The sequence below is a fragment of the Syngnathus leptorhynchus genome, chromosome 5 (assembly GCF_054491065.1).
Source record: "Syngnathus leptorhynchus isolate UIUO chromosome 5, UIUO_Slep, whole genome shotgun sequence".
NCBI lineage: Eukaryota > Metazoa > Chordata > Actinopteri > Syngnathiformes > Syngnathidae > Syngnathus > Syngnathus leptorhynchus.
In genome coordinates this window covers 7,958,454-7,978,090 of record NC_141199.1, presented here as the reverse complement: position 1 = coordinate 7,978,090, position 19,637 = coordinate 7,958,454, and the positions used below count along the sequence as shown (strand labels likewise).

Below are 19,637 nucleotides of genomic sequence, written 5' to 3'. Positions count from 1 at the left end.
TGTGTCATCATGCAAGGGTTACATGAGAGAAAGAGAGAGAGAAAGAGAGAGAGAAAAAGAGAAAGAGAGAAAAAAAAGAGAGAGAAAAAAAAAGAGAGACAGAGAGAGAGAGAGAGAGAGAGAGTGTGTGTGTGTGTGTGTGTGTGTGTGTGTGTGTGTGTGTGTGTGTGTGTGTGTGTGTGTGTGTGTGTGTGTGTGTGTGTGTGTGTGTGTGTGTGCGTGTGCGTGTGACTTTTCCACCGCAAAACAAAACTGTGTGTGAGCTTGCACAAACAGAGGCAACTACTTGAGATAAAGTCGTCTCTTATCTACTCCAATGCTGATAAAATGTCTTGATGAAAAATAGCACCTTGGGGAAAAAGCCTATACAAAGATAGTAGAACAAGTTGAAATCAAATCCTAACGCCTGAAACTATTTTTAGTGTTGTGTTAGTTTGATACATGAGCCATTGTCTGTTTCTTAAGATGATGTGTGCTACCTTGACATAATAGCAGTTGTTTTCTTGAAATCATATCTGGCAGGAAATAGTTTATTCTTGCCAGTCAGCATTTTCAGCAAATCATCTCCCACCTTTTTTGATATTATTATTATTATTATTATTATTAATACTGCTCGAATCTTGCAGTTTTTTTGCAAGTAGCTTGCCGTTCTCTCGCATTCCCATGACAGCCAATCAATCAATCAATGAGGGTTTTTTTTATTTCCTTTTTCTGTCTTTTTTTTTTGCAGAGGTTGAAAACAACGAACCTCAAAATATAGGGACGTAAAACGTCATAAAAAATACTATACAGAACAGAACCTAGAAAACTCAACACAGTAAATAATTGTGTTTGTTAGGATAATTCTCGTGACTTGTGTGTTTTTCTGAGTTATTGGGTAAAAACAGTCAGGAAGTGCGAGATGATAAAGGCTGCATTCTCTCTTGGTAACCGAATTTGCAGAAAGGAAATCCTCCACTTAATCCTCCACTTGTGACTCGAGTGTTGTTGTTGTTCGTAGTAGTGGGCCGTGTCTCTTTAAATGCGGGTTACGTAGCGTCTTCATGAATGGAAACCATGTGATCCAAACATCACTTGAGTCTCTCGCTTGAGACCAGACCGAAACAAGCGAGGAAGGAGTGGATACAGCGCACAAGGCGGTTGTGACACAAGGCGTCAAGCGAAGGAGAGGGGCCAAACGTTGCTCCTTCCTTTTCGCTCTGCGATCACTTGAGCACCTTCAACCGTCAGGCCAACGCCGGCCATCGAGGGTCGGGGGCGGGCGGGCGGGTTGGTCGGACGGACGGACGGACGGACGGCGCCGGTGCGGTTTCCACTTCTGGTGAGTCAGCAGTTCACATCCCAACTTCAAATCTCCACAAAAGTGCTGAATAAAAGTGGCCTTGTTTGGCTGAGTGCGCGCGGCGTCGAGCTGTTGTTTTTAAAAGCCCCCCCTCGTAGAAGCGCTGAATCATCACGACCCACCCGGCCGGCCGGTCGTCCGTCCAGTCGGGACCGACCGTACGAGCGGCTCTGAACGGTGATTCCACAATACGGACAAAGGGGGAGCACGATGTGCACGATGTGACTGGCAACCTTGGAAAGAAGAAGCCATGTGTCGGAATGAGAGGGGGGCGAGGGCACGTTGACAGCAAAGGTCGGCGGGGGTGACGCCTGTCTTGCAAGCCATTAGACGTGTGTAGCGAGAAAGGGGGAAAAGTCGAGAAATGTGTTAAGTAACAAGTCGGAAGACGGAGAGCGCGGAACTCGCCTCGCCGACTATCCCCCGCGCGGAGGTGCTGAAAGCGGCTGCATGGCCAGCGCTTGTTCGCAGGTACGCGTCGTGCCAGATCAACTGTTTTTTTTATTTTTTTTTATTTTGCTGTCAATGTATTTGACTCTCCTCCTGCTTGGCTTCACACTTTAAGTTGAATTCATGACGGAATTCTGTCAGCAGCTAGCTTGGGAGAGCCATGGAGCGGCGCTCGCTGCTTTGCCTCGTGCGTGTTTTGACATTTTGCTTTGTGCCCTCCGACGGGCCTCTTTCTTCCTACCCGGAGGAATGTGGAACAAAACGCGGTGGAGATACCTCGCCTTGTAGCGTCTCGTTTCGTTGGTCCGGTTCGCGCTTTTTTTTTTTTTTTGAGGCTGATTGATCACGTCGGTGTTATTTGTGAACGTTAAAGAAGGAGGCATGAGGGGGAACCATGGCAACATGGCATCGGCGGGTGGGAGGCGGGCGGGCGGACAAAGGTCTTAAGCGAGGGAAAAGCGTTCGCTTTCTATTGGGGGGGCGCCTTGCAAACAAGTGCACCCGCCCATCGCGATGAGGAACGTGACGCTTATTTTCCATGGATTTGAAGATTACGACTAAGTTTGATCTCAGTGTTTGCCAACACTTATTGAGCCCAAGCGCGTATTTAACCTTCGAAAAATCTTCGGCACTACCAAACAGTCGTGATGTGAGTTGGGAGCGGAAAATCATCTAATTGTTCTAATTGTCACTATATGTCGCCAGCATTTCACTCAAGATATTTTACGTTTTTTGAGGAAATTAATAAAAAAAAAAAAAAGGTCAGTGCGGGAGTGGTATGTAAAACAATCACAAAATAAAATGTACGAACTGTACAATTTACATAGGTAAAAATAAATACTTACATATAATAAATACAGTTCGGATGTATTTTGAAATTTCCTGCGTGTTTTTAAACATAGACGCCATTTCTATCTCAGCAATACGTGTCAATATAGGCTTGAGTTTTTTTGTTTTTCTCCGGTTAACCGGAATGTTAATACTCTACTAAGTCTTACAGTGCCATACTTATTAGGAATAAAACCTACCTTGGTTTTAATGAACGTTTCGATAAACATTTGGGGAGCTAGAGTATTTTCTTTGGTTGTGCTTGGTTTAAAATATTTGACATCTAAATTGAGTGAAATTGGTTATTTCCAACAGAACACCTGATGACGTCACTCAGAACCTTTAAAGTGATTGTGAATCCTTTACAAGGAAAATACATTCCTTACTGGTTTCCTACGAAGACTACCTATTCACGCAATCAAGACAATATCATATTTAAAGTGTGCTTGTCATATTTCGACAAAATTTGGCAGAGCTCAAGGTTACCCATGGAATCGTGGTCCTTTCTCCTGAACGTCTGCGTGTATTCAATCCCCGCTTAGTGATCGGGTGATGCGATGATTGTAAATAATCTGCCGCTGTTTGTGCCCTGAGACTGACCAGTCCAATCCTTTTACCCAAAGGCAGCTGGTATAAGCTATAGCTCCCAGTTGACCCCGAAAAGGATAACCAGTCTCGGAAATAGATGAATCGCTAATGAAGTTCATTAACCCAGCCTGGCTAGTAATATATCAAAATTAATAATGAAATAACGAGAAATATAAAGCAATTATCTCTCGGGTGTTGCAAGTGAGCGCTTCCTCCTCATTGACTTATGATTATTGCATTACCTGCTGACGGGTTGCAACCTGTGCGCATTGCAACTCAAGAGTAATAGGGAAGCTCTGTGGACCTAAGAAAACTGAAACTTCACCCCCTAATGATTCCAAATCAGCAGCTTTAGTTAGAGTCAGCACTCTGCAGAGTGTATCAAAAGTATGTAGTAAGCAAGTTGGCAAGTACTGTAATAGAGGGTCATAATGATGAAATAGTTGTATCAGTATTGGATAGAAACGTGCCCCCCCCCCGCTTTCTCTCTCATTCACATACACACAACACACAGGCGCACACACACACAACCTAGGGGCTAAGCTTTTTATACTTGGTATCAGTATTTAATCAGTGCTTGAAGTGCATTTCTCTGTCAAGTACTTTCCCCCATCCTTCCCTGGTGTTCGCAGTAATTGAACGCTGACCAATGCTTATGTGTGCAACTTTGCTGATGGTGGCGGAGCGGCGGCAAAATGCGCGTGGAGCAAAGGGGGATGAAGGAAGAATGAGAGATGGGATTTGTGGAGAGATTGAGAACAAGGACCTTTTTGTCTTCAAGGCATTCCCCTGAAAATGCTGAGGCAAAGCAAATGCTCCCTCGCTTGACAGATGGCGTTTTCACTTGTTACTTACCACAGCGAGTTTCTTTGACTTGTCCCGTGTGCGTGTAGGTGTGTGTGTGTGTGTGTGTGTGTGTATGTGTGACTTTGTGTGTAAGAGACATCCACACGTAGAGCAGAGTCGACTGGCCCACATAGTGTCTTGAGCAAAATTTGATTTTGCAGCACTTTATTTCTGCCAATAATATTGATTAGGAATCATTGATAGACCTACTATAAAGTTATTGCAGCAGTGTTACCCTTACAGAGAGGACTGGGGTGAAATGACATCATTCCAAGTGATAAAGCGTTAAATGGGCTACTAATTATATCATCGAGGCTGTTTATTTACCGTAAAATCACTGTAGCAATCAATTAAAATACTAATAAATAAAAAGTGCCGCCTGGTTTATCATTTTTTTATTTAAAAAAAGAACTGCCACAGCAATGTGCAAAAGCCTCCAGTTTGTATTACACGAACAAAAATAAATGCCGCAAAATTAAAATTGCATAGCTATAAAGAAAATGAAATAGCCTGCAATAAAATTAATAAATACAATAATAAACTTTAGAAATAATTTCCATTTCTGTGGTCATCACCATACTTTCGCTTTGCAATTACTGGTAGTGTCTTATAATGGATTTGCTCATTAATACAGTGTTCACCTTCGACGGGTGTATTTTTAAATTCGAACGGTTGTATGTGTTGTGGATCTCGATTTATTTTGCTACTATCGGCTCCATTTTATAAAAGTCTAGTTGGAGTGAAGTGGAAGTAAAAGAAGAAGAATAAATGACAGAAGAAGCACAGGGAGTATGTGAGGGGAAAGCATTTGGGCAGATCAATAGTTGAGTCTTTCTTTCTCCCCCCCAACGGTAATGATGAAATATGGTGTAAGCAGATCTGGTGCATAATCATCTCTATGCTCCACCGTTGTTGTTTTTTTTTTTTTTTTGGGGGGGGTGAATTTGCTGTAAGATGTGTCTCCTTGCTGTGTATGTTAAATTAGCCCAAACTCCAAAGGTGTTTATCTCCCTGAGGAGACAGAAAAACAAATGCAACATAAACTAAATGTGGTTAAGAACCTGAAAGCTGGTTTAGTTGAGGTGAAGCCACTCGTTTTACTAATTCAACCTCCAGTGCTGAAATGACTGCGGCGAATTCAAGATCCCAATTATACAAAGCAGCTTTTATTTATCAGTAATCAAGCTACAATCTGTGCTCGTGTTTGGCACCTCTAATGTATTTCTTCCAAGGGCTTCGGCGTTCACTTGGTAAATAAGACGCCCAACCACTTTATTGCCTTTGCTTTTTATGCTACGCTTCGGTATTAGGAATGGCGTGTAGCGTTTGAGATGCAAGGTGTTGGTCACACGAGCATCTGTACGAGTGGTTTTCTACCAGTTGCATCATCTTGCGCATTTCTGACTGCAGTGTGACGATACCAGAATTGTGCTTGGAATTCATGAAACGTCCTTATTTGGAAACGTGCACATATTGTATCAAGTTCAGAGAGCAAAGAAAAGAAAAGAAAAGAAAAGAAAAGGAAACGCATCAACAGCTCTTGCAACAAAGTACATTCTTAATTGTCCTTTTTAAACGTTATCACAAGATTCAATTTTGTCGTTTGCTGTTTTGTTGCATCTTGTTAAATGGGAATTACTGCAAATTGTTCATTTCGCCATTGACATATTCACCTTGTGATGCTCACAAATACTGTCGTGTAGCCAATCAAGGTCCAGCTCCTAACAAAAGTAAGACTAACACACTTTTAAAGAGCCACATTTGTATTTATTTAGTAATAGTTTACTTTAACAGACTACTTTCTGCTTCACGGAGGATGACAAACTAAAAAAACAAAAAAAACAATCATCCAATACCATCACTCGTCGTAATCTCTTGTCTGATGAATCTTAGATAACTCGTTGAACAAACTCCAATAGATTTGCAACCTAAAAAGTCATACAGACGACAGACAGATGGATGTTTTTTTTTTTACTTTGAATACCCGACAACATGCATCACACTTGAGTAGCAACTGTCCGTTGGCCACACATGCAACCTCCTGGTGACATTCAACCTCACAGCTCAAGAGGAACTAGGCCAGCTACAAAGTGTACGCTCATGTGTACACTTTCTGAGATGAGCATGTGCTCTATTTCCGAACTGCGCACTTGTCAACAGAGAGCACAGAGTGACAGATGCACTTCACAGCTCTACTGGGAGCTCTGCACTACGCCAGTGTAATAATAGCATGTCATTATTGCACTTATGAGTTCATACAGAAGCTTACACAACTAATGCCATAGGTGTCAAACTCAAGGCCCGGGGGCCATATATGGCCCGTCACATCATTTTATGTGGCCCGCGAAAACCAATTTTGCATTGACTTTGTGTCATTACTAAAATTACAAATTGTCTTCACTTTAAAGATATTGTTTGCAATTTTTATTACCATTTGTCTTTTTAAAACATTTGAACAGTTTTTTACTAGTCTCTGATTTCAAAAGTAGTTTGGTTTGTAGCCTATACTGAAGACGGTGACAATCCTAATGGCCCTCCGAGTGAAACTATGACTACGATGCGGCTCGCGACAAAAAGGAGTTTGACACCCCTGACTAATGCAATTTGAGTAGACAGCTTCTCCTTATAATGTCACAAGGAAAACAATCTTAACTTGCTCTATGCAAGAATAGACATCATAAAATTCCAAATTTGACTTTGCGATTCCAAAATAGTGGCAATAAATGGGATAGTTTAATTAGAATGGGCAGGATACTATGTCAAACTGAATTATTTTCAACTTCATGAACATCATTTTACTTGCTTTTACTCGTCACTAATATTTTTCTTGTGGCCCTCTGATTGTACAAGCCAAATGAGAACCAATTTGACCAAGGATGATTTTCTCTTCTGAAAAAAAAAAAAAAAAGCAGAGCCAGGGCTCAACAGTCTGACGATGCATTTTTTTTTTTTGCTTGTGTTGGGAAAATAATCATCACACTCCAACTTACTACCTGCAATGGGAAAATCGTGTTGACGCCAGGACTTTTTCCTCACTTTTAATAACTCACTTTGCACAATCACTGGCTCATGCACTCTTAACCATCTTGCACACACAGATAACTCTTGAGACAGTGATTATTCCTTCTCTACATTTACTGGCTAGTAGATTACAGACATCCACAAAGGCAAGACGATCCAAATGTGTCCCATTGACCTTTGATTTACGAAGCGATACTGTTCCACTCTAGTCCTGTAGGTGTCCGTCATGCCTATAAAAAGTCAGGTAAACATTTACAGCATGCAGCATTTTCTCTTTTTCTTTTTCTTTCTTCAAATGGTGAGTTTAAGTGTGACTGGAAACCAATTTAAGATGAGCCCTGCTTCTCGCTCAAAGTTAACTCACTAGTGACACTAATGAGGACAAGGGGAATAGAACACGAATGGATGCAGCTTATGTAGACTTTACGTAATCCTACTAACGTACTATTCAACTAATTAACTTACTATCGAATATCATATCAAAACTACTATCAAAACTATTGTGGCATACTTGTTTTTATGACATCCATCTTCATAGCTTGAGCTGTAAAACAGTAAAACCAAATAAATGTATTATTGCCCAGAAGCGTACTCCAAAAACAAAAGTTCACAGTTCAGTTTGCACTCAGTATAGTAAAGGGAAAAAAATCCAAAACAAATGGGAACATTTAAAAAAAAAAAATTATCAATGTCTCTTTTTTAAATTTAACTCAAATAATTAGTGGTTTTTTTTTTTAAATGAACAATACAGACAAGTACAGACAAGACTGTGATCATTAATGACGACATAGAAAATGAATGGATGGATAGAAAACATGGCTAGCCGTGACTTCTCAGAAGCAGAGTGCAAGGCACTTATAAATGTTGTCCCTTCCGGGTTCGACACTCATATGTCTAGAGGGAGTTGTTTATTTTTTTCCCCAACTTGTGTAAAAAATCCCATTTATAATCCTGGTCACAGTTTTCCCCTGAAATTTGAAAAAGCACAACTATATTGTTTCCACCAAACAACCACCAAAGTGTTCCTAATATTGTGGATGGTACGTGCATATTGCCATTCATCGGACAAGAGTTTTACTTGTCCAATATGTCCCCCATGTCTTCCGCTTCTCTCCCTATTTCTTCACGCGTTTTTCACGCTCTGCAATCTTCCCATTTAATAGCTTCCGGCTCACATATTTAAACCCAGAAAATATATCCTTGTGTTGGTCTCCTCACTCTCTTCATGATCTCTGCCGCGAGGCCACTCCCTCTCTCACAAGTTGCCATTATTGCTGATCTAATTCCTAAATCTCAATTAGCCTTTCTACTGAGCTCAATGTTAATTATTTGCTAACACTCCCTGCTCAACATAGCGTAGTGCAAGTTTGATCCCTCTGATTACAAGCAAGGTGAACTGTTGAATCTGTCATTTTTCACATTTGTCTTTTGTGATCTCAGCGTCCTACTCCACTCAATGATCGCTCGGTCACTTGCAGGCAACTTGTTGTCATGCCGGGATTACCGACTAAATATAGACTCTCCACTGCACCACTCTAACGAGTTATTCTTAATCATTCTCTCTGTGTTGACTTGTTTGTGCTTGCCTACATCCACGCTCGCAAGCCCTGGGGTTTATTTGTGTCTGTGGCTAGAAGACGCTTTCTAAGAAATTTCTCTCCGTGTTGTTATGGGCCTGACGCAAACGTTTTTTTCCTCAAAGAATTATAATTAGCCACACAAACGCATGCACGCACACACATTACTTTCCGTCTGCACGACATAAAAGTGTTTATTCTTTTGCTGTCTATGATTATCAACCGTTTCACCCGGTCCAAGATTTTGTGTTATGTGTGTGTCAGATGGTCACTAGTAGTTTTGTTGCACTGGATCAGCTTCAGAACTTTTCTAATTGGAGGTTTTAGCCATGGTCGTTGCTGAGCTCAGTTCTTTTCTCCCCGACCCCAATCCCCCCGCCGCTACCCCCCCCCTCCCCTTGCTGGTGTTCTCTCTATCCTCCCTCCTCCCAACCTCCGTGCCCAACAGCTAAGCTCTTACAAATGTGTTGAGGATGCATTTTCCCCCAAACACCCTCCCACCCCCTCTGCGTCCTCCCCTCCTCCCTTGCTGTACCATCCCTACCTATAACACCCCCCCCCCCCCCCCCTGCTCAAGTTCTTTTCTGTCTCCCTTGTCATTTGCACCCCCCAGCCGGTCCTCTCTCCATACTCAGCATTTTCCTCAGCTGTGGGTGTGATGTCTCCGCTGTAGCGCTAATCAGCTCTGGAGACGTCAGCATTCTTTCCGTCCTCCTTCACACAACTCCTCCAGCATCACCTCCTCTTTTCTCCTCACAGTCTTATCTCCGCTTGTGTTTACCTATCTCCACGGCATGTCATCTGTTTGCGCGTGTGTGCGTTTGTATGTTTGTTTCTGTGTGTGCTGTCTTTCAGCGGTAACCATAAGCAGCTCGGCTCTTGAGTCGTCAGCGTTCTTTCTGTGGCTACATAAAAAAAAAAAATACAGCCGAGCACAGCAGAAAAGCTGTCTGTTGTAGCAAGAGTGGCGGTGAGCGGCATTGACCACAGCACCACGACCACCCCACATGCACTTTGGGAAGGACGCCACTATCGAGCACAAGATGAATGGCGATGGCCTTGCTCAGCAGATGATCCCTAACCCAGGTGACACATGACCTGTGCTGTCCGAGACAATTTTACGCAGCAGGGCGGGCACCTTTTTTTTTGTCTATTATAAAAAGAGCTTCTTTTGTGTGTGCAGTATTTAACAGTTCTTTTCCCAACATGGTTAAACTTGTAGCAATCTACGATACATTATTACATGATCAAATAGTGCTGAGTGGTGCACCTTCACAAACTGCTGAACAGCAAAATGTTTGTGTCCTTAGCGTCAATACCACATTATGTCCACCTTCAAAAGCTTTTTTTTTTTTTAAAACACACACAAAATTGATACGATTGATATTAAGAAGATGATGCATATGTTATTTGCATTCCTGCCCCGAGGACACTATTTACGTAGACAGCACACGTCCGCTCAGGCTTAAAAATTGACATATTTTGATCTTCATGTAGATGTTAGTCGTGTTTTATCGTGAATCTGGAAGACTGCTGCACCATGCTGGGTTTTCTGGCTGGCTGAGTGTATTTTATTTTACACAACCCCCGGCACACTCAATTTGGTGTCTGAAAGTAGACTAAACATTAGAACATCTGAAAGCAGGTCTAAGTTGTGGCGCAAGTTGGTGTGATGCCATTTTGGTGAACTTGACCTAGGTACAGGCAGATGGATTCCGAGTTCTGAAAATGTCTCCGAGTACCACTTCACTGCCGTCAATGTCCTATATGAACTCCAGCGAGTCAATTTTATTATCTGACATGTAGACTACCTGCCTCTCAAGCGACGACGTTAACGAGGACCCGCTACCATTGGCCGGGGGGCAAATTGGCTGGACTCACTCCCACAAAGGCAATTTTAACTGCGTGTGTGTATGAGAATAACAAAAGAATGAAAATTCTACCCATGTGCACACTCATACTGTGCTTTGTGCTCGACTTGTGCTAGGCTCATGTTTAACTTATAGACTGCGCCGTGACCTGAAACAAAACTGATATTGTAAGAAAGTCTCGTGTCCAAATTATATAGAATGCATTATATAGTTTTACAATTGTGGAGAATCTTTTAAAATGAAATATATGAAACCTTTTTTTTTTTTGCATGGATTCTCCAGCTAATTGTTTACTTTTCAAACTTAGCTCGAGCAGATGCCTTTGATCCACTGGTGAAAGGAGAATTTGAATCTCTCCTCTTTTATCTCTAACCACTTCAAACAAAATGGCATATGGAGGGATTGTGATATTTCTATAGCCAATTAATGTTTTATGTGATATTTTCTGTTGTATTGTTATTATATGTTTTCCTAAGACGTCATGGTGGTCAACTGGTTAGCATGGCCGGCTCACAGTTATGTATTTCAGCTCCGGCCTTCCTGTGAAGAGTTTGCATGTTCTCCCCGTGTCCGCATGGGTTTTCTCCGGGCACTCCGGTTTCCTCCCACATCCCAAAAACATGCATGGTAGGCCGATTGAACACTCCAAATTGCCCGTAGGAGTGAGTGTGAGTGCAAATGGTTATCTAGGTGTGCCCTGCAGTTGGCTGGGAACCAGTTCAGGGTGTCCCCTGCCTACTGCCAGAAGTCATTTGAGGATAGGCAGTAGTGGTTTTTGGCACGGGTGGCCAAATGGGGCTTTTTTTTTTTAATGGCACTTGGGGGGCGGCACGAGTTCCCAACACTGTAAATTAAGGGCTAATAATAATTTGTGATATAGCCTACCTTTTACGTTTGTTAGCATTCTGTTTAGGTTATTTTTCCACCTTCCCTTATGCTTGCTTTGCTTATAGGCTACAATTTATAATTCGGTCTTAACTCGATAAATATGATATATAATGTTAAGATGATAAGATTGTGCTTTGCAACAAAACTGTTACAAATTCACTTATTAGACCTACTTATTTCCCTTGGGTTAACGTTGTTACGTGATTAGTTAACGGAATGTTCATATCTGAAATTAGTTTCATAGACAATCGTTTGCCATTCACGAGCTCAACTATTTTTCATGACAACTGTATTTTGTATCATAACTGGAAGTGTGCCAAGCACAGAATTCAGGAACCTTCCCTAGGAACTAATCGTTCCTCCTTCCTTGAAAGACAGATTGTCATTTATAACATTTATTACATTATTATTTCTTATGATTATTTATTAAATTATTCCGTACATTATTATATTTACATTAATGACATTTAGCACATAAAGGCATGTTTATATAAATGTATAATTCATAGAGGGATGTTCTGTAAAAGAGTTGAATTGTCGTATACCAAGCTCAATTGCAATTACAGGGGCGCTTCTAAAATTTTGGTTCTAAAAATAACATCTGTGCAAAATAAAATATGGTGGTTTTTTTTGTTTTTTTTTACGTCAAGGGTGGGGGAGTGCTCGGAAATAGTCTCACCCAGGGAGTAATTCAGTTTAGAACTGCCACTGGGGATAGGCACCAGCACACCCGCGACCCCCCTGAGGTCAAGTGGTTCAGAAAATGGACGGATGTTTTTATAAAGCGCTTTGTCAGGGCGGAAACTATTGTAAAATGTTTTATAATGTATTGTACATTACTGTATACTGTTCATGCATTTATAGGGACATGAAGCTTCTTTTTTTACATTCTTTTTTAGTTTTTGATTGAATTTTGTATCGTGATGCTCACTAAGTAACCAAGTAACAACACGGTAATGAAAAATAAAGAAATTCAGTACTTGCTCAAATACAGTATCTCATTTGACATAGAGACCCATAATAGCGTCGTGTTTGCCGGACTATAATTACATTTAATATGACATTTGATATCTTCATGTGCCACAGCAGACATCTTTACTGCAACATACGCCAACTAGAGACCAGAGGTGGTAACTGTAAAGCTAGAAATTGTGGCAAAGGGCTCAATTGCCATTAGACAAAAAAAAAAGAGTGGAATCCTTTCCCTGTGAGATAAGATGCACATAAAATGAAATGGAAGAAAAACATAATTTTACTATATGTATTAAACTTCAATAATGTGTTGTTATGAAAGATACTGAGTTCAATATTGTAAAATAAAATGCATTTTTGGTTCTCTAAGGGACCTTTCAGTGCTCATAGGGTCATCATTTTTATGTCCCTCTTATATGGCTTGTTCCAAGTCACTGATGTCTCGACGAAATACGTATGGTCATCTTAACGCTTGCTTGTATTGTGTTGAACTTGAACGCATTTGCACGTTTGGGTTCTTGCAGTGGAACATGTGGATATTCTTGTGCCTCCCCTAGCATGGTGGCAGGGGAATGTGTTGGCATGCTTTTTTGTTTGTATGTAGATGGGGGGGGTTATGGAGGTTGGGGGTTGGGCACGGGGGAAATAAACCTGTGCCTGGCAGTAAAAACGCCTCCTTTTTTTTTTTTTTGCCTCTCTGTTTTCACATCCCCCCACCGTATCTCCACCCCCCCAGCCCCAAAGGCACCCTTAGTCTTCATGTCTTTGATCCATCTATTGTGTGATGATGATGATGCATCTCCAGCTACGGGAGCGTACAATGCATCCCAGCACACTGCATGCACAATTCAAGAGAGCTACTGCTAAATCAAAAAATCTGCCTTTACAAACACAATAATACTCCGTTTTGATTGACCGTCACGAATAGATAGTGTTGAGGTTCTACTTTGCTGTGTTGTAGAGCTACACTATATCATATTGTATATATCGACTCTTTCATTGAGTTTAATGAGGTAAGAAAAGTATTCAAATCTTTAAGTGGTCATAATGTTGGTGGCAGGTAGATGAATTGGGAAAAGCTGTTAAAAAATGATGATGGCACAGTTGTGGGTTACGCTGGCTATGCATACGTTGCGTGTAATGTACATTTTCTTTGATCTGCTGCTATTTTTAACGATTGAATCTGTAGCATCACAGCGACGGAAGTGCACTGTGGGGGAGGTTGACTGCTCAATGTTGCTGGGCCAAATTAAGAAGAAGAAGAAGAAAATGAAGAAGAATATGAATGACACTGATAGTGCTTTTCAAGAAACCCAATGATGCTTGTAAAGATGATCAAATATCTGCAGGCAAAATGTTTTTTTTGTTGCCACATGTTTGGTAGTGATGTGTGTCATGTGTCGTGTAGTAAAAGGGTGGCCTGATAGCAAGAGAGATGAAATTTGCGCGGCAATGAGAGGAAAGAGCAGAGGGGAGGAGAGTGAGGCCAGCTGGAATCTGCTGAGTCATCGTGACTGGTCTCATGATGATCGCTTAGGTCAGAGCAGCAACAAGAGACACCCTTTAGTGAACACACACACACACACACACACACACACACACACACACACACACACACACACACACACACACACACAGAGGTCTGAGAAATGAGAGATGGACTCGCGTGCTCGAACACAAAGCATCCTCTTGTGGAGATGTGCACTTGGAAGGCTGATGTCATCTTTTTGCCCGCCTGTGTTGAAGTCTTTATCTCCAGGCTTTTGTCTTTTGTTTCCCCCTTTAAGCAACGACATGTAGACCGTACTCGTGCTTTGTACGTTTATTTTTGTTATCGTTAGACATTTGTATTCTTGTTTGATTTAATACGTAGCTCTGCTTTCTTATATGCTGCTTTCTCATACACTGTATGAAAGTGTAAGGGTTGAAACAGTTGGTTTTTTTCCCTGGAGTCCTTCCCACAAATTCTATTACTTCCTCTTCTCTCAGTTTACTTCTTAACGATTGGCCTGAAGCCAACCAAAAGCAGTTCAACGTAACAAAAAGCTGTGGGTGTCATGCATCCGTATCAACGGTACTCTGGACAGCTCATATCTCCTGCCCCTCCCGTTCCGTTTACAACGATTGCCCGCACTTACGACTCATTTCCACACCTGCTCCCGGCTCGTTCGCCGCCCTATATAAACCCCGCACACCCTTCCCTCTGTGTCAAGTCGTTCTGTTGCCCTACCTGCTGCTACCTGTCTGTTGCCCCATGTTGCTTTCCTTTATGCTATCCGTCTGTTGCCCACGGTGCTATCCTGTATGCTACCCGTCTGTTGCCCGACCTGTTATCCTGTTCTCCACTACCCCTTTCCCTTCAATAAATCTTGGTCCGACCCCCACTTGGCGGCCCTGCTCTGTTCTGTGACAGTTGGTACTATCACTGTAACGATCACCAAACAGGAAGTCGGGGAAATTCTAAGAAATATTGCATGTCACTTTCACTCATACATTCTGAGTGTATTGATGCACAACGTTTAATGTGTCCAAACAACAGTCCTTGAGAGGTACTATTGGATTTGGTTTGTCTGGTGGGTAGTGAAACACAAATAACAATCATTAATTATGAAAATAATATAGGCCTATTTTTTTCTTTAAATCAAGCTTCTGTACACATAGTGGATAACGGTTATATTTTTTTCTGCATTTGTGTAGGTCTGTTCAGAAGAGCAAGGCTCCTGTGGCATGACGACGACAAACAAAGGAAATAAAGCCTTAAAGGTGAGCGAGAACATCCACCAAGTTCAGGCAGGTTTACCAAGTAAATCCCGATTAGGCTGGAATTTACATTGCTGAGTGTTTAGACAGCATGGCGATTGCTGTGTTAGCTCCATGAATTTTATGACATCATAGCATAGAAGTAAGACAATTTATTAAACAGTAAATGGGCATGGCAGTACGTAGTGCAGCATACTAACAATCAATTATGAGCATTCATGTTGTTACCCCATGTTGCCATGCCCAAACAGTATATCGCTCAGATTGTTGTTTTTGATTGATTGATTTGATCTGATTCCTTCAAACTCGATAAAGGTGAAGCGAGAGCCGGGGGAGAATGGCACCAGCTTGACAGATGACGAGCTGGTGACCATGTCGGTGCGGGAGCTTAACCAGCATCTCCGGGGTCTCACCAAGGAGGAGATCCTGCAACTGAAGCAGCGGCGGCGCACCCTGAAGAATCGGGGCTACGCCGCCAGCTGTCGGGTAAAAAGAGTTACCCAGAAGGAAGAGCTGGAGAAGCAAAAGGCTCAGCTGCAACAGGAAGTGGACAAACTGGCCAATGAGAATGCTTCCATGCGCCTGGAGCTGGACGCTCTCAGGTCCAAGTACGAGGCTTTACAGACCTTCGCCAGGACTGTGGCGAGAAGCCCCACTGTAGGGGTCGGAGTCAGGGCCGGAGGGGGAGGAGGAGGAGGGGGAGCGTCATCCGTCATTGGTCCTCTCATACCCGGGAAGGCGGCAACGGCGACGAGTGTCATCACAATAGTAAAGTCCAAAACAGACGCACGGTCTTGAGGGAGGTTTCGAATGACAAAGGTGTGTCGGGATGGAATTCAACTGCATCGCCGAATTTCTTCTTCTCTGCTTGCCGCGCCTCCTTCACTGCCCTTGGTCGGGGCTTGTGTCACTTGACACAGTTCACCAGGGCAGGGAAGGACTTAACGAGGTAGTCAGTGCTTGCTAACAAAGAATCAGTCAATTTAAAGTTGATCATGAACTGATCATGAACAATGAACTCTTGTAGTGAGGATCCAACGTTCCCATTTCGTGGCTAAACAAACAGATGGTATTGGAACATTTCTGTGATGGATTTAGTCTGCTAGATCATCCATCTCATGTGACCTGCTCATTTCATTGGCTGCAGATGAGTCCCATCCAGTTGCAACCTTTTCATATCAGTACGATGGAATATATACGTATATGATGCGCACTTGTGTTCCGTGTATTTTTACTGTTTTGTACCGTGTTGTCATTCACATGAGGTTCAAAATGTGTTCTCTGTGTGTGAATTGTTAAATATCAGGAATTCTGTGAAATTCGTGATTGCTTTGTTTGTTCAATTGTCTTTTTATTTCAGACTCTTCACTCGTCACTCATATTTGCCCTTCCCCATTTTTCCGAGTTAAAATTGACTTTTACGACTATACAGGTAGCCAGCAGATAAAGAAAATTAACCCTTAAAATTGCTAACCCAATTTGAGTTAAGAAATTGGACTGACCCAATTGACCCAACTTTAAAGTTGGTTCATATTGACCCAATTTTCTGGGTTGGTCCAATTTTTAACCCAGCAGTTTGAAGGATATATATAATTTTGACATGTGTAATTCTCCACAAGTAGTGTATACTGTACATCTGGAAACATTTTGGAAGGGCAAGTAACGTGGACTACTAATTAAAATGTTGGGAGGACTCATGAGGAATTTGATTTATAAAAAATTGGTTGTACCTGTGATCAATGGGATAATCTAACTGAATGTCTGAATGTCTATGACATTTAACTCTGCATTGTCCTCTGAGCTGTGAAGTAGTCGCTAATAATAATAGAAACTGTAATGGCATACATTCATGTGATTTTGCACTTGTACATGTGCTGTATTAACAAACTTGTTTTGTTGATGCATTTCCCTTATTTGAATAGTTGTTTAGGAAAGTCTCAACAAAGCTGGTACAGTCTCCCCACAGTTAAAAAAATAATTGACATAATTATTATTATTATTATTTTTAAATGTGCATTCGCATAAATGAAGAGTCACTGACAAGATTTAAAATAAAAGTAATGGCTTAAAAAAAAATACAAATAATCATTGTCCGTACATGGTAGCGTCTCCAATTTTATAAAGACAATTAGCTTTGCATTGTTTGTATTGACCTGTGAAAAATATGGTAAGAAAATCAGTTTGATATACAGTCTCTCTCTATTTTGCAATTGTACCAAAAGTGGCTTAACTACTGAATAGCTTTGTTCTTTCTCTAGTGACTAGGCACTCGTGTGTAGCCGTGAATTAGCGTGTGGTGTGCTGTGTGCTGTGTATGTGATGGGGGAAACGATAACGTAACTATATTTGATGGGTACTACTTGTTTGATTTCAGGGCGAGTGATGACACAGCTGGTAACTGTGCTTGTTCATCTCATTACGACGTGTGCTCCAGGACCATCTGAACTTGCCATAATTTGCATGTTTGGTTTTTATGTAGTTTTTTTTTTTTTCAACTCTTTGTTCACTTTATGTTCTGCTCTCAATAGTGGAGACTGTGACTAATCTCGGTGTGCAAGGGTCACATCCTTCCAAAAAAAAAAAAAACACCTGTAAAAGAAGAAATGTGAAGTCATTTTTTTTTTGTATATTTAATTTAATCTTGGGTTAAAAAAATGAAAAACCTGCCAAGAATGACATCAGATGAAGACATAGCAAATCATGTCCATACGTTTTACAAGTTTGTTTTTGTTTTCAATGTATTGCTTCCTCATAATTGTGTGTTTTTCTCTCTGTCTCGCTTGTTGAATGCCTCCATTCTGTTTTTTGACTGTTGTGTTTGATATGGTGTACTTTTTTTTTTTTTTTTTAAAAAGGGTGAAACTGTTTTGTGAAAATTCTCCACGTTCAACACACTTTGCCAACCTTCAGGATGAATATCATACATTGTGAGTGTAACAGTGTCAAGCTGGTGTTTAGTTGTCTTTTAATATGCAAACTGTGTCACCCAGGCGCTGTACTGCTGTTGTCACCTTGTGTCAAATTGTTCAGGTTCAGTGTAATGTGGCAAGGTTAAAGAGTTTATATTTACAGTGTTGAACAATATGTGACTGGGTATCAAATGTTTTAGCAATTTATTTGTTTATATCTGGATTATGTGTTGTGATTTATCTTGCTTCCCCACAGCATATTATTGTATTTATTAATGTGCATAGACAAGGAAAAATAGAATATTTTTCTACCACTTTAAGTTTGAAAGGCGATGCTTCTTAGTTGTGTTTTTGGTCTTGGTTTTGTGATCTTGAATGGAGTTCATCCAAACATGTGGTCGGCTGGAAAGAGTGACCATTAGGCATTATCAAACAGGGTTTCCGTAACATATTTCATGAGCTTCACATGTTTGCGTAGACGTTTTACCTTACTAATACAAATGTATTTCATCACCAGCCCTGGTAGCCGCTCCTAAGTCATATTCCTAAATATTTTATGACACAGGAAAAGAAATAATAACATGTTTTACAGACGAAATCAACTGGGCCCTCATTGAAAACATCTGATGATTGTGAAGAGAATGCTTATCAATAACTTCTTACCATTCTGTGGGGCCAATTGATGCGTAGTTAATTCTCTGAGCAGTCAATCACACGTCCAGACGAAAAGGCCTTTCACCCACCTCCAAAGTTGATCAATGAGAGTAAACGAACCAAACATTCCTTTGATCGTTTGTTTGGTGTGTTGATCAATAATAATGTTTGTTTTGCCTCTGCTGGCCTTCACTAGCATCAAATCATTTCATTTTTTTTTTTTTTTTTGCTGTTTTCTTCTTTTTCATCTCTCTGTTGACAGTTTTCCCTTCAAACTACGTGTATTTAATGGTGATCATTTGGTCAGATTACATACATTGAAGCTGGGATATATTTGTGTCTGAAAGTAAATAACGGTCAGTTTCGAGTTATAGAGAAGTAGTGAGTTTGTTCGACTATGACGCAGCCTGTTAAGAAAAAGTCCTGTAATAAGAAATTATGTGTTTTGTACTATTTCTGTATGGGGTGTAATAAATTATTATACTGTTCTTTCTATGGGAAAATACTGAAAATGTGACAGTCTTTGTAAGTATTTATCTTCTACTAAATTATTGTTTTTTTGTAGATACATAAGTGATGACAAAGTACTGGTGATTATGGAATTAATTGTTTCATCATCAGTCTAATGTTCTTTTAATTTATTGATGTATATACTGTATGTTTGTCAATAAACAGTTTACTTTATTTTATATATGACCAATAAACATGGTTTAAAGTAGAGTTTTGAATTGTCTTTGAGTTTATTATACCAAAGTGAAATTACGTTAAATATTGTTCCATTTCAATTTCTTGTGCAATTTCGACAGCACCGTTTTATTTCCACTTTCTTTTCACATCGAGTAACAAACCAAATAAACATTTCAGATGAAAGAAAAAAAAGAGACGTTTCGAGTGCTTGGCCATGGGAGTTAGTTGATGGCTGCTGTTGATT

The 19,637-nt window shown here is 40.8% G+C and overlaps 1 protein-coding gene across 3 annotated transcripts; it reads left to right on the top strand.

Annotated features, from left to right (window-relative positions):
- Window positions 1–1,017: 1,017 nt before the first annotated feature.
- Window positions 1,018–19,408, top strand: mafgb (MAF bZIP transcription factor Gb). Of its 3 annotated transcripts, none has more exons than XM_085913080.1 (3): window positions 1,018–1,813; window positions 15,081–15,146; window positions 15,459–19,408. In XM_085913080.1, the coding sequence occupies exons 1-3, from the start codon at window positions 1,793–1,795 to the stop codon at window positions 15,939–15,941; spliced, it is 570 nt and encodes a 189-aa protein (XP_085769206.1). In that variant the 5' UTR covers window positions 1,018–1,792; the 3' UTR covers window positions 15,942–19,408. The 3 variants fall into 3 exon arrangements, with proteins under 3 accessions (XP_085769206.1, XP_085769208.1, XP_085769207.1); XM_085913082.1 differs by having other exon boundaries at window positions 1,286–1,321; XM_085913081.1 differs by lacking the exon at window positions 1,018–1,813 and adding an exon at window positions 9,291–9,738.
- Window positions 19,409–19,637: the final 229 nt, after the last annotated feature.

What these genes read in the sequence shown, in the direction of transcription:
- mafgb (XM_085913080.1), top strand. Translation starts at nt 1,793, where the DNA reads ATGGCCAGCGCTTGTTCGCAG. An exon ending in TGGCCAGCGCTTGTTCGCAG is followed by an intron (nt 1,814 to 15,080) that starts GTACGCGTCGTG and finishes GCATTTGTGTAG; the next exon opens with GTCTGTTCAGAAGAGCAAGG. An exon ending in AAGGAAATAAAGCCTTAAAG is followed by an intron (nt 15,147 to 15,458) that starts GTGAGCGAGAAC and finishes AACTCGATAAAG; the next exon opens with GTGAAGCGAGAGCCGGGGGA.